The sequence below is a fragment of the Emiliania huxleyi genome, assembly GCF_000372725.1.
Source record: "Emiliania huxleyi CCMP1516 unplaced genomic scaffold EMIHUscaffold_25, whole genome shotgun sequence".
NCBI classification, from domain to species: Eukaryota; Haptophyta; order Isochrysidales; family Noelaerhabdaceae; genus Emiliania; species Emiliania huxleyi.
In genome coordinates this window covers 837,214-850,967 of record NW_005200170.1, presented here as the reverse complement: position 1 = coordinate 850,967, position 13,754 = coordinate 837,214, and the positions used below count along the sequence as shown (strand labels likewise).

The 13,754-nt window shown below is 67.6% G+C and overlaps 3 protein-coding genes across 3 annotated transcripts; 1 reads left to right on the top strand and 2 right to left on the bottom strand.

Moving 5' to 3' along the window:
- Positions 1 to 3,605: 3,605 nt before the first annotated feature.
- EMIHUDRAFT_435227 (hypothetical protein) lies at positions 3,606 to 4,859 on the top strand (the record flags this gene model as incomplete). Its single annotated transcript, XM_005778238.1, has 4 exons — positions 3,606 to 3,935; positions 4,008 to 4,213; positions 4,286 to 4,473; positions 4,545 to 4,859. A coding segment is annotated over one exon (329 nt), but the record flags the coding sequence as incomplete, so codon positions are not given.
- Positions 4,860 to 5,983: 1,124 nt separating this feature from the next.
- EMIHUDRAFT_206065 (hypothetical protein) lies at positions 5,984 to 8,348 on the bottom strand (the record flags this gene model as incomplete). Its single annotated transcript, XM_005778237.1, has 4 exons — positions 5,984 to 6,229; positions 6,326 to 6,490; positions 6,617 to 7,864; positions 8,229 to 8,348. The coding sequence occupies 4 exons, from the start codon at positions 8,346 to 8,348 to the stop codon at positions 5,984 to 5,986; spliced, it is 1,779 nt and encodes a 592-aa protein (XP_005778294.1).
- Positions 8,349 to 11,560: 3,212 nt separating this feature from the next.
- On the bottom strand, positions 11,561 to 12,562 carry EMIHUDRAFT_435226 (hypothetical protein; the record flags this gene model as incomplete). Its single annotated transcript, XM_005778236.1, has 3 exons — positions 11,561 to 12,027; positions 12,234 to 12,301; positions 12,383 to 12,562. Coding segments are annotated over 3 exons (377 nt in total), but the record flags the coding sequence as incomplete, so codon positions are not given.
- Positions 12,563 to 13,754: the final 1,192 nt, after the last annotated feature.

Below are 13,754 nucleotides of genomic sequence, written 5' to 3'. Positions count from 1 at the left end.
GTAATTCGTTCTCCGGAAGAAAGAGAGCACACGCGAAGGAGAAAGGAGACGGGTTGCCATTCGTTCTATGTGTTGACAATGTACGCTGTGAATGGGCAGGACAGTCCATTTAGATCTAGGGTTCTGCAAGGTGCTGGCAGTGAGTATCCGAAGCAAACAAAGTCGTACAGCAACACCCGGCACATTGCAACAACGTATGGCGTCGATGGTGGTTGTGCCGTCACATTCAAAAGCGTTTGCATTGCCAGACGTGCCGGTGAGCCAGCAGCCGCATTTGAGTGCACGTGCGAGGACTTCGCCGTGTAGTAGCGACGGCAGCCTCGGCATTCTCCGAATCCATAAACGTGCTCCTCGAATGCTGGCCACACAGGTGGTTTGGTCGCTCCGACTACTTTACGGCCCAATCGGTCCCAGTCCCGGGAGGCGTTCTCCAAACGTCCAATGAAATCAAACCCTGCAACATGTTCCACCGGACTGTTTAGGGCAGCCACGAGAAAGGCGCTCTGCGGCAACATATCTAGGTTTGTCAAGTGAACGAAGCATCGTGCTGATGCGTTGAAGGCGCCAGAAACATAGTCGCGAATGTAAGCCTGTGCTCGATTCAGTGAATGGACAGGCCATTGAAGGTGAGTCTGGGGACAGCGTTGCATCATCTCCTCGTCCTGTTTGATTCTGGGAGCGGCCTTGAAGTTGTAGTCTGAATACGCCGAGATGAAATGCGTAAACGGGTCACGCACAAAGGTGAACACAAACGGCCGCCGGCCGGTAGCGTTCGACTTGTCGTCCAGCTTTGCTAGATTGCCACAAAACCCTAAAGTGTTGACCTTGAATATTTCAACGTACACCAGCATCCTTCCTCGCCAAGTAGCCGTGCAGAGAAAATGTCTTCGTCTGTTCGCCTGATCGAACAAGGGAACTTCATAGGCTCCTGGCCCTGCTCCCCCCCCGCCAAGATAAGAAGTAATGGCCGAGACATCCAGATCAAAGCCCAGTGCCTTTCCTGCCAGATGCCAGTGTGGGACGATGCCTTGCACATCTATAGGCTGCCTCTCAGGCGCGTGGCAATTCTTCAACGTACTGTGCGGCCTAACTGTACGGCATCCATGGTGCTGACTTTTCATCAAGTCCGTCTGCCTATAGGCGTTTTGGGTCTGAGCCGGCATGCCTTCAGCATTGCAGCTGCAGTGATACAGTGCATCGCCAGGTGGGTACCCACAGTCAAATGCGTCGAGAGTCGTCGAGCAGCGGAAGCTCCCACGACAATTTTTGACCCATATCGTGCTGTTGTCAAGGCACCCAAAGCTCCGGCCAAGTATGCACCGCGTCCGGCTCGTCTGCTCCACAAGCTCGACGGCGCAAGAGGGGCGCTTGCTTGTCGCGGTCGCCAGCCCTGCTTCCTGTCGGGCTGGCTTCCTGCGCAGGGCTGGCTTCCTGAGATAGTGTCCATCGCAGCTACATCTGTAGGAGTCTTGACCCGGAGGATAGCCGCAGAAGAAGGACGGCGACTCGGCGCCGCACCTAAATTCTCCGCGGCAGTTCTTCGTCCAAATGCTCCGGCTATCCTCGCTGCAACCGAAGGATATCCCAGGGCGGCACGGCTTCTTGCTGTGCTGGGCGACCAGGGTGGCCTCGCAGGTGCTGGCGGCGGCAGCGATCGGCACGATGCCCAGGACCACTGCGACGTTGAGAATCCGGACCACCAACGTCGCAGATGTACGCGCCGAGCGCGCTGGGCCCGACGAGGCCCGACGCGGAGCTGTCATGCTCTCGGCGTGCCGAGAGAGAGATTTTTAGAAGCCAACAAGAAATGTGCAGGATTTGGGCTCGGCAGCTTGTCGACTACCAGCCGGAGCCGGAGTCGGAACCGTAGCCGTCGGAACCGTAGATGCCGTAGGCGTAGCCGAGCACGACCAAGTCCCTCCCTCACTCCTTCGAAAGAGTCGCTCCTCGCTTGATCATCGGCTGCTGTGACCAGGTGGAGTGCCACGACCTTCCCTCCCTCACTCCTTCGAAAAATGGAGCTCGGCTAGGGTTGCGCAGCGACAGGAGCGAGTTCGCGCTGCGCTAGGCTCAGACGGCGAGTTCGCGCTGCGCTAGGCTCAGTACGGCGAGTACCGAGTTCGCGCTGTGCGGCCTGGCTCTCCTCTTGCGAAGATTTTATCTCTCGGCTGCGTTGGCTCGCCAAAGTCTTGTTGTTCTCGATGGCTGCTCGATGGCGCTGACTTGGGAGTGTGTGTTTTCGTAGAGAAGGAAACACGCACGTCGTCCGGGTTCTGTCGAGCGTGCGGGCCGCCGGGCGGTTAGGGCGGAGGCCAGGGCGCCAGGCTTGCGAGAGGGCGAGAGCTAGTGCGAGAGTTAAACACACGACACACACACGACACGACAGGGACACAGACACATCCACACACACACACACACACACACACACACACACACACACACACACACACACACACACACACACACACACACACACACACACACACACACACACACACACACACACACACACACACACACTGCGCTCCCCTCAGCTCCCGCGCGGGCAGGGAGACGCGAGCCCGACGCAGTCCGGTGGTGGGGGCCCACGCGGCCAGCCCCTGCGTTGCAAAGGTTGGTGCTGAGCCGCCGCCGCCGCTCGCTCTCGAAAAGCGTCGCGCTGCTGCCCGTTCCCGGAGTTTGGTGGCCAGGGCCTCGCCTGAAGGAGCGGCCGGAGCGCGGCGAAAGACCGACGGGAAGTGGCCGCCGCATGCAGCCTCCGCGGAGGCTGCATGCGGCGGCCGCATCCTGGCGCTGCGCGCGACCGGCCCCTCTCGGTGTGCTCTGCGGAACGGCCTCGCTCGAACGCGCGCCTGCCGGGTCGGGGCGGTCACGGGACCGGCTGAAATTGCGGCCGCAGCTGCTTGGGGGGTGAGGATGGCCGGGCTTGAACGGCTTCTCGCGAGCTACCCGCATCCCGACGCAGCAGCGATTTGGCATTCTATACTGTGCCGTACGAAAGTCTGTGCAGCTTGTCAGGGACACGATCCCGGCGTGAGCACGACTAACTGACGGATCCGCTCCTGACAGTGGCACGCGCCGCGCTGCGGCGCGTGCCACTGTCTTTGTTTGAAGTTGCGGCGCGTGCCACTGTCTTTGTTTGAAGTAAAAAGTCGAATCAGAGCGGTGTCGGCGCTGTCCCGCGATTTTGTCCCCCGGACCGACCGTCCGGACCGCTCCGGGACGCACGCCGGCGAAGCACCATCAAGCTGCTGTACGGCCCCGGCATCGCCTCCCCTGGCTTAGCTAGACTGAGAGATATTGTGCACATGGTCAGTCTCTACAATATATACACTGACACTTCACCTCCCAGAGCTCGTCCCGGTCTGCCACGGCCATCCTCGGCCTCCGGAGGGCCCCCGGCCGCGGCGCGGTGCGGCGGCGTCACAAATCCGACCACAGAGCACCGGGACGCGGTCGGGCGATCTGAGGCCCAGTGAGGCGTATGCATTGCCCATCCAGGGCTATCACCTGGACCTATCAACAGGCGCCTGCGGCGCCGTGCTCAGGAGCTGCTGTTCACAGCTGCACAGACTTAAGTACGGCACAGTATCTTTCGCGGCCTTCGCCGAGCGCAGGCGAGGCCTGGGAGACACCCCTAAATTTCTTTTTACTCGCGCCCCCGCCCGCGCCGAGCCAAAGGAGCTCCGCGGAGCCGCCAGGCGCCCACCCCGGCGATTCGCTCGCTACGCGTCGCTCACCGCCGGGGCGGGCGCCTGGCGGCGCCGCTGCGCAAAAAGTCGCTCCTCGCTTGATCATCGGCTGCTGTGACCAGGTGGAGAGCCACGACCTGCCCTCCATCGACGTGGCGCCGCTCCCACTCCGGCTTCAAGTACACGCACTTCGACATCGCCGCCGGCCTCGCCACCACCGCGTCGGGGCCGGGCGGCGCTGAGGTGCTGCCGGTCGTGCGCAGTGGGAGAGAGCCAACTAATGACAGTGACTAGTGGCTGCTCACTGCTCATTAGGTGCTGTCGGCCATGCGCACCTCCAGAGGCGAAGGCGCGACACGGGCTCGGCCGGGGCGCACTCGGTGTCATTATTATACCGGCAAGTGATGACGGACTAGACGGGCTCGCGGGCTCCTCCTCGCTCTCGAACCTCGCCGAGCTGCAGTACTCGCCGTCTATGCGGCCGATCCAGCGCCGGTCGGGAGAGGCGAGGCTCGTCGGAGATTTCGTGCAACTCACGAAGCAGCGCGCTTCATTGCTCAACTCTTCGACACGCCAGGCGAGGCTCGTCGGAGACCCATCGCCGCGCAGGCCGAGCGAGGCGGTCGGCGAGAGCGGCGAGCCAATCAGCTGCGGCGGCGGAGGCGGAGGTGGAGGTAGCGGCGGAGGAGGCGGCGACGGCGGAGGAGGGGGAGGGGGAGGGGGAGGAGGCGCCGAGGGGTGGGGAAGCCGCGGGGCGGACGGGGCGTGCGGCGGCGACGAGGCCCAGTGGCAGCGCTCGGCGTGTGGTAACTAACCACCACTCAACAGTTACCCCCATCGATGATGAGTTAGGCCAAGTGGCAGCGCACGGCCTGCAGCTGGAGCAGCGCGAGGGGGTCTGCGCCGAGGTGAGGCGCCGCCCTCGGGGGGGAGGCGGAGACGCGCGGCCTCTCCATCCCTGAGGTTGGCACTCGGTGGCGCGCCGGCGCGCCTCGCCCATGGGCTCTTGCACTCTCTGCATGGGGGTGTTAACTATCTCACGCCGGCGCGCTCACGCTCTCCGACGTCGTTCTGTTGAGAAGAGAGCATTGGCGCACGGTACTGTCGTGCATGTGTTTGGTTCTCGTGCACGTATACGGTATTGTCGGAACCGAATTCGCTTGCGTCGAAAAACACTTTCTTTTCGCCACAGCACGCGATTCACACGACAGACAAGGCGCGGGCGACGGCTTCCTCAGAACCAAGAGGGCCGTCGCCGTCAAATATGTCCAGGCCTTCCCATATCGTATTCCTGCTCATGAACCAGGCGCATGAATGCAGTCATAACATGCATGGCGTCGGCTCTGAGGGCCGAGTAGGAGGGGTCTAGGTTACCTCTACCTCTGAGGGCCTGCGGCCCTCTTACCTTTACCTCTGGGCAGCCGCGGGCCCTTGTCAGATCCCCAAAACTGGACGCGGAGCCCAAAATGCCTGCGCCGAGTTGTGGAGCCCGAAAGAATTTTACAACAAAGCTCCCTCGCACAACACTGGGCACGGGACTGGCGCGCACTGGCACTAACACAGGTACACCACGGGAGCCGCCTAAGCGACTCCTGCGAGGGCGGCGAGGCACTTAGCTCCGTGCACCCGCCCACCCCCGCCACAGGCAAGCTCATTCACAACCTGCTCTGCGATTGCCATGTGAAGAACGACCGAGATACGCTGCTTCTGCAGCCCCAGCCAATTCTTAGTGGTCCAAGTCACCTCATCGAGGTACTGGGCCCGCGTCAGCTTGTTCTGTAGCACGTCCGCCGCCTTCCGGAGGATCTCACGGACCCCATTCCCGAACCCGCCGAACGACTCGAACAGCAGCAGCTGCACGTCAACGTCCTTATCTTCCCTGGCGTAGCGATAGTCCCTGCCGTAGGACGGAAGAAAAAATCGGTCCGAGACACTAACACACCTGCCAAAAATCCTGCTCGTGCAGGTGGGGACCCTGTCCTCCTCCCCTAATCCCTCGTTTGGGTTGTCTGTTTTGTTTGTTTTTTACCACGGTTCACACCACTCACCAGCGCAAAGAAAAGAATTGTACAGCGGAACTCCTCACACCGCTAGATTTCGGCGCACCAGCCCCCCTCCCCTCGCGATGGCGCTCCCTCCCCCGTCGAATACCTGCTCTCACCTGACCCCCACGCCCCACCCCCACTAGCACCACCCGCACGAGCATACAAGCCGTCTCGTTGTCTCTCATCCAACTCTCCAGATCAACTCTCCAGATCCACGCCGCGCCCTGCCCCTGCCCCCCGGCCGACTCAGCGCGCGGCCGCCTCAGCGCGTTGCCAGCGCGCGGCCGCGACGAAGCGACCCATTAGCTCCTCAGCCGAGCGGGCGGTGCTGCCGCCTTCCTTTGCGGCGAAGCGCGCGTGGATCGCGGGCATGGACTCGCGGATCGCCTCGCTAAGGTGCTGCTCCTCGGCCCGCGACCACGGCGCCGGGCCCGCAGGCGCCGCCTCGATCGCACCGCCTCGCTGGCTCGATGGCGCCGCTGGCTCGGCCGCCTCTGGCTCGGCCGCCTCTGGCTCCGCGGCCGCCGCCGCCGCCGCCGCCGCCGCCGCCGCCGCCGGCTCCGCCGCTGCCTCCTGGCGGGGCGGCACGCGCCGCCAGTCGGTGCCCTCCTCGCGCCACGAGAACCAGTCGTGCCATCCGGCCTCGTCGGACGGCGTGCGGACCAGCGCCTGAAACCAACCGTCCTCCAGCACGGCCGTCACGGTCGCGCGGAGCCACGCGGCGGGCTGCCCCTCCTCCTCCTCCACCTCCACCTCGATCACACCCCCCTCGCGCGGCCACACCCACCCGGCGGGCGGCGGTGGCGGCCGGGCGCGGCCCGGCGCGATCAAAAAGTCGGACCCGCCGCTCGGCTCGCCCGAGCTGCGGCCAGGTCCGACGGCGTTCGTCCCGTCGAACGCCATCTCGACCACCTCCGCGTCGACCCACTCTGCGCCGTCTGCAGAGTCGTCGTCGTCGGAGCCGTCGCCGTCGCTCACGACGGCAGCAACGATGAGCGGCGAGCCGCCATCGGAGGACGCGCCCGCGCTCTGGTCGGTGGCAGCGCAGAGCGGGCAGGTGTACTCCGGAGGGGGCATGCTACCTGCCTCAGTGTACTCCTCCGCCTCCTCGGCCTGCTGCTTGTCCACACCGGCGCACTCGCCGTGGCACCAGCGGCCGCACGCGTCGCAGCTGATCCACACGCCCTCAAACGGCAGGTTGTTGGTCGGCAGGTGGCGGTCGGTGCCGCAAAAGCAGCCGAGCTCGCGAGGGCGCTTGGTCCCCTTGCCGCGTGAGGCCGGCGTCAGCCCCTCCCCGCCCGCCCGCGCGTACGCCACCGCCGCCTCGACCGCCGTGTCGAAAGTGCCCAAGTGGACCCGCCTCCCATTCAACTTGATCTCAACCCGGAAGCGGCCGCAACCCTTGGTCACACCGCGGTAGCCGGTGGGATTGCGGCTAGACAGGTGCAACCGCACCCCTCCCGCATCTGCCACCACCGCCGGAGCCTCCCCGCCCGCCCGCGCGTACGCCACCGCCGCCTCGACCGCCGTGTCGAAAGTGCCCAAGTGGACCCGCCTCCCATTCAACTTGATCTCAACCGCAAAGCGGGAGCCGGTCCAGGACACGCCCGTGTAGCCGGTGCTGTTGGTGCTCGAGAGGTGCAGGCGCAGCCCCTCTGCCTCTTGTGCCACTGACGCAGCCACTGACGGTGCCTCGGCGAATCCTGCCCGCACCTGCTCGGCCGCCCTCGGCGAATCCACAGACGACGACGGCAGCTCCGCCGGCTCGGCGAATCCTGCCCCCGCCTGCTCGGCCGCCCTCGCGTAGGCCACCGCCGCCTCCACTGCCGTGCAGTAGGTGCCGATGTAGACGCTCTTGCAACCCTCTCTGCGAAACGCATGGAAGCGGCGAGAGGCGCGATGGAGCGACACGCCCGTGTAGCCCGTCCGGCTGCTGCTAGACAAGTGCAGTTGAAGCCCCTCCGCCACCGCCTGCACCGGTTTCGGTGCCCCTTCCCGCTCGCCAACACAGCACGCCGCGCAATACCACTCGCCGTCTGGAACAGGCACGCCCGGCGGCAGCTCGAAGTCGCCGTCGCAGCCGTCGCAGACGATCGCCGTCACAATCTCGTCGGGGTTTAGCGCGGGCTCCGGTCCTGCCGCCGGCGCCGCCGCCTCCTCCCCAGCCCCCTCCTCCTCGCCCTCCTCTTCCTCCTCTTCTGTGGGTGCGGTGGGTGCGGCGGCGGCGGTAGCGGCGGAGGAGGAAGAGGAGGAGGCGGCGGGAGGGGTGGTAGAAGAGGCTGCCGAGAGTGCGACGGCGGCGGCGTGGCTAGAGCGTCGCTTCGGCGCGGGCGCGTCGGTCGACTCGTTCTCGCCCTCGCCCTCGCCCTCGCCCTCCTCCATGGCGCCCTCGATCCAGTTCGGGCCAGTGTGGCCCATCACCACCTGTGGCAATCAATCGATGTCAAAGGGTGTTGAGGCGGTACATCGCTGGGGATCTCTCCAAACGTACCCGGCAAGTGTGAATCGTCCGGTGCGCAGCCTTGCACCCAGTGCACGCCAGCTCGAGCGGCGCCGCCTCTTGCGCCGTGTGCTGGTTAACCCACAACAGCGATGTTCCTGCTACCGACATTGGCCTCCCGCGCAATCCCTGTTGTCGTTCTTGGCGCAATCCTGGTGTCACCGCTGCAGCTGCAGCCGGCCGAGCCAGCGGGTCGGGTGCCTCCCTATGAATGGAGCAGTGGCGCCGCCCGACTCGGCGGCACACAAGGCAGTGGCGTCGCCCGCCCGGCCCTACCCCAGGGCCGCCTCCATCGCCGCCTCCATCGCCGCCGTCGCCGCCAGCGCCACACTCCACGCCACCCCCCCCCTTCTCCGCCTCCCCCTCGCCGCCGCCCAGACCGACGGACTCCTCCAGCCTCGCCTCCAGCTCCGCAACCGTGCCGCTCACGCGCAAGCCCGCCGCCCGGCAAGCCTCCCGCAGCGCCGGGTGGGTGGGGCCGCCCCGGCCGCGGAGCAGGTCGGCGATCGCGGTCGCGTCATCGGCGAAGCCGTAGTAGGAGAGGCCCATCGCCTGCGGGAAGGGCCGAGGAGGTTCAAGGGAAGGGTACCTCGGCCGAAGCCGTAGCAGGAAGCGGCCCAGCGAGCCTTGCACATCGCCTTGAGGGGTCGCGTCCCGAGGGGCTCGAGCCAAGAGAGGCCCTCCCCCTCCTCGGCCTCCTTCATCTCCTCCTCCTCCTCCCCCTCCTTTCCCTCGCCCTCACCCTCGCCCTCCTCCGCTCCTCCCTGCCCGACCGCCCGCGCGTACGCCACCGCCGCCTCCACCGCCGTGCCGAAGCTGCCCAAGTATAGACACGTTCCGTCCAGCATGTGCCGCGCGTTGAAACGGCCCCTCTGCATCTGCACGCCTCTGTATCCGGTGCTGTTGCTGTTGGAGAGGTGCAAACGCAGCCCCTCTGCCTCCTCGACCACCGACGCCGGCTCTGCCCCCTCCTCCCCCTCCTCCTCCTCCTCCTCCCCCTCCTCCTCCTCCTCTGCCTCTTCTGTAGCGTTGCTGCTCGAGAGGTGCAAGCGCAAGCCCTCCGCCGCCGCCGCCACCGTCGGAGGAGGGGGAGGCTCGCCGACCGCCCGCGCGTACGCCGCCGCCGCCTCCACCGCCGTGTCGAAGCAGCCGAGGCTGATCAGCCTTCCACCCACCATGTGCTGCGCCCGGAAGCGGCCGTCCGCCTTTGCGTACACTCCCCTGTAGCCGGCGTTGCTGTTGCTCGAGAGGCGCAGACCCAGCCCCTCTGCCTCCTCGACCACCGACGCCGGCTCTGCCCCCTCCTCCCCCTCCTCCTCCTCCTCCTCCTCCCCCTCTGCCTCCCCCCCCTCTTCCGCAGCTGCATGCTCCGGCGCCTCCGCGACCGCCCGCGCGTACGCCACCGCCGCCTCCACCGCCGTGTCGAAGGAGCCGACGTAGACCCGCCTCCCGTCCACCCAGTGCGATGCCTCGAAGCGGCCAGCCTGCGCGGTGCTCTTGGTTACCCCCTTGTAGCCGGTAACGCCGCTGCTAGAGAGATGCAGCCGCAAGCCCTCCGCCTCCGCCGCCACTGTCGGAAGCTGATATTCGCCGACCGCCCGCGCGTACGCCGCCGCCGCCTCCACCGCCGTGTCGAAGCTGCCGAGGCTGCAGTACCTCCCGTCCACCACGTGCCGCGCCACGAAGCGGCCAGAGTGATGCTCCCACACGCCTCTGTAGCCGGTTCTGTTGCTACTGGAGAGGTGTAGACCCAGCCCCTCTGCCTCTTCGGCCACCGGCGGCGCCGCCTCCCCCCCCTCGCTGCTCTCGCTGGTGAGGTGCAGCCGCAGCCCCTCTGCCTCTGCCGGCCGCTTTGTGCCCTTGCCGCGCGTCGCGGTCTTGCCCGCCGCCGGCTCCGCCGCGCCCGCACACTGCTTGTCGAGCAAACGCCGGGCGAGCTCCGCCTTGGTGCCCTGCTTGACGAGGCCCTCCGCCTCGCACAGCGCCTTGAGCTGCGACACGCTCAGACCGCCGCTCTCGCGCAGCCGCCTCGCCAGCGCCTCCGAGTTGCCGGACACCGGCAGCCCCTTCTCCTCGCAGATCGGCTTGAGCCGGCGGGGCGGCAGCCGATCCAGCCAGTTTAGCGTCAGCGCCTCCGCCTCGGCCTCCGCGTCGTGCTTGCGCCACGCGTCGGCCAGCGAGGCGGAGCGCAGCCCCGCTGGGCTGTGGTAGATGGAGTACGTGCGCTCCGACGAGGTCGTGCGCTGCTCGACGCTCCAGCCCGGCGGCAGGGTTGCTGCTGCGGGCGCGGACCCCGGCGGTGGCGGCTCTGGCAGGCCCTTGGGCGGCGGCTGCGGCGGCGGCGGCGGCGGCGGTGGGGGCGGCGTCGGCGGTGGCACGGCCGGCCGCGCCAGTTTGCGCGCTTTTGGGCTCCTGCCCTCTGCCTGCTCCGCGGCCTCGGGCGGCGCCGCCTGCTCGGGCCGGATGTGCTCGGCCGCAACGCCCTCCTCCTCGTCGCCATCCTCGTAGACCAAATCGTACGTGCCGTCTGCGTTGACTGCAGCGATGCGTGCGGGGAACCACGCCTTCTTCCTCCCATACCCGGGCCGCGGTGCCGACGAGACGCAGTCTCCTCGCGCATACGTGGCGGTAGAGGTGGAGGCGGTGGCGGCTGCCAGGGACGTACTCGTCGCGGGAGCCGTCGTGGCTGCGCGGCGGAGCTGGTAGGTGGGGTGCTCGTCTCGGTCTGTCGTCGCCGCCTCCTCTCCAGCCCGCCCGTTGGCCACCGCCGCCCCTGCTGTCGCCTCCGCTTCCGCTGTCGCCGCCGCCTCCGCCTCGTCGACCGCCCTCGCGTACGCCACCGCCGCCTCCACCGCCGAGCCGAAGGAGCCGAGACATCGGTCCGGCCTCCGCTGAGCATAGAAGCGGCCGTGCAAAAAGTAGACGCCCTTGTATCCGGAGCTGCTGTTGCTGGAGAGGTGCAGCCGCAAGCCCTCCGCCTCCGTCGCCACCGGCGGAGGAGGCAGAGGTGGAGGCTGGTACTCGCCGACCGCCCGCGCGTACGCCACCGCCGCCTCCACCGCCGTGGCGTAGTAGCCGAGGGAGACCTGCCTTCTGTCCACCGTGCGCTTCGCCAGGAAGCGGCCAGGGGCGAGCTCGTACACGCCTAAGTAGCCGGTGCTGCCGCTGCTGGAGAGGTGCAGGCGCAAGCCCTCTGCCACCGCCACCGCTGGCGGCGCGGAAGCCTCAAGAGTCTGAGCCATCAACTGTGTCAGGGTTGTAAGGGTCGTGCGTACCGCCTCGGGCGTGAGTGTCCCCCCAGCGTCTGCTTGAGAGGCGGCTAGTTTTTTCTTTCTTTTGCATGTTTCTGTGACAAAGGAGCAAGCCACACCCACACGCCACGGAGAAAGAAGACAGAAGCGGGCCCACAGCCGCGCAGTCGGTCACCAGGCATGTGAGGTCCCAATTCTCGCGTGTGGTGAGGTGGGTGGCAGAGGAGCCAGGGCTCATCTCGCGGGTGCGTGTGTGCGCGGAGTCTTCACGCAAGGCACCACAACTCGGGTGCGAGGGCGCGAGATGCACACCCACCCATCCCCGCGTCCCACAAGCTGCGCATGCTTCAGCCCCCACGCGGCGGTGGCGGCGGCGGCGCCGCCGGGAGGGGGGCAAGCAGCGAAGCTCGCTACCCCTCCTCGCGCTTGGCCAACTTGAGGTACTCCTCGACCAGCTTTGTAATCTTGGCGCGCTGGTTGGCCGCAATGTCGGGGTTGGCAGGCGGGGGCAGCCCCTCGCGCTGGAACGACTTGACCACCTACGGCACGGAGGCAAGTAGACGGCCGGCTTGCTTGTCAGCTTTCCGCTCCCCCTCGGTCGCAGTTTCGCCCTGCCCGGCCTCTCGCTCGCTCCCTCCCGCCCACCTCCCGCACCCCGAGTCTTAAAGCGCGCCGGTCTCACGCGCTCGCGGCCTCTCAAACAGCGAGTCTCAGAGGGGGGGGGCGGGGGCGGAGGGCGGGGCGCCTTCTCCGCCGTTTTTTTGAGGACCGACCGGAAGCCGTCCTTAGAGATCTCGTTGCGCTCGTACGGGCCTGAGGGAAGGGGCAGGGGAGGGTTGAGAGGGGCAAGACGCGTGCGGTGATGGGATGGGGTCGTCGAAGTGTCTGACGCACCTCTCAGCAGAGGCTTTGCAAACTCCACGATCGCCTGGCGGAACCGCGTCCACAGCGCGTCCTCCGACGCGCTGCTGCCTCCGCTCGCAGGCGCGGCTGGCGCTCCACGGCTCGGCGGCTCGCCGCGGCCGTAACCACCCGCGTCCGCCGCCGGCCCTCCGCCCGACATGGCAACCATCGCCCTGTGGCGGTCCGTCACCTCCGCAAGCGACATGCCGTCGCTGCAGCCGCCGCCGCCGCAAGCCGGGGCGTAGGCCCCCATGTCGGCGTGCGCCACCATCGGAGGGCACATGCCGTTGGCGCATGGCATGCCGTTGGCGCATGACATGCCGTTGGCGCATGGCATGCCGTTGGCGCACCGCGCCTCCCCATACGGCGGAGCCTCGCCGTAAGGCGGCAGCTCCGAGTACGACGCGTCCCGAGGCGGACCCTCGCCGCCAAAGCGCGCGACGGGTTGCAGGTGTGCGTACTGCTGGCGTGCCGCGTCGGGCCACATGCCGCCACCGGCATGCTGCTCGCGGAAGCCGTCGGCGCCGGGCTGCGCCGCCCGCGCGGGGTGCGCGGGGTACACGTCGGCGGGGTACCCGTCGGGAAAGTACCCTGGCGGAGCAGCGGCGCTGGCGGCTGCGCGCGGAGGAAGCGCGGCGCCCGCGCCGTGCGGCTGCGGCTGCTCGTGCCTCCACGCATCGCAGTAGGGGTCGGCGCCGTTGGGCGGCAGGCGGCCGTGGAAGCCGTCCCCGTGGAAGCCGTCGCCGTGGAAGCCCTCGCCGCCACCCGCTGGCCAGACGCCGGGCGCGCCGCGCGCCGGCGCATAGCCGGGCGGCGCGTACATCGGCGGCGTCTCTCGGCGCAGCATCTCGCGCGAGCGGTGGTGCTGGAGCGGACGCAGGTCCTCGCCGCACGACGGCCGGCCGCCGTCCGGGGGCGGCCGCCACGCCGCGCCCGCCCGCCCGTCGTGCCCGTCCGGCGCCGCCGCTGTGGCCGAGGAGAACTTTGAGCCGCCGCGCGACGCGCGCGAGTCGCCCTTGGGCCGCGGCTTGGCGTCAGAGTCGGCGGACGGCGACGCCGCCTTCTTCTTGCGCCGCGCCGAGCGCGGCGGGCTCGAGTCCGAGTCCGAGTCGCTCGAGCTCCGCGCGCGCTTCCGGCGCCTCCGCTTTGCGCGCGCGCGCGCCCGGCTGCGGCTGGAGCTCGAATCCTGTGGAGGGGTGAGGGCGGGCGGTGAGCGCGGTGAGCGCGGCTGCCGGGGTGGGAGGGTGGGGGGGGGGGGGGGGGTCCCGGGGGGGGGTGGACTTTTCCATGGTGGAATGGCGGTGGCCGTGGCTGCTGCAAGGGGAGTCCCCCCCCCGTGAAAATTTTTCCCGGGGGGCAAGCC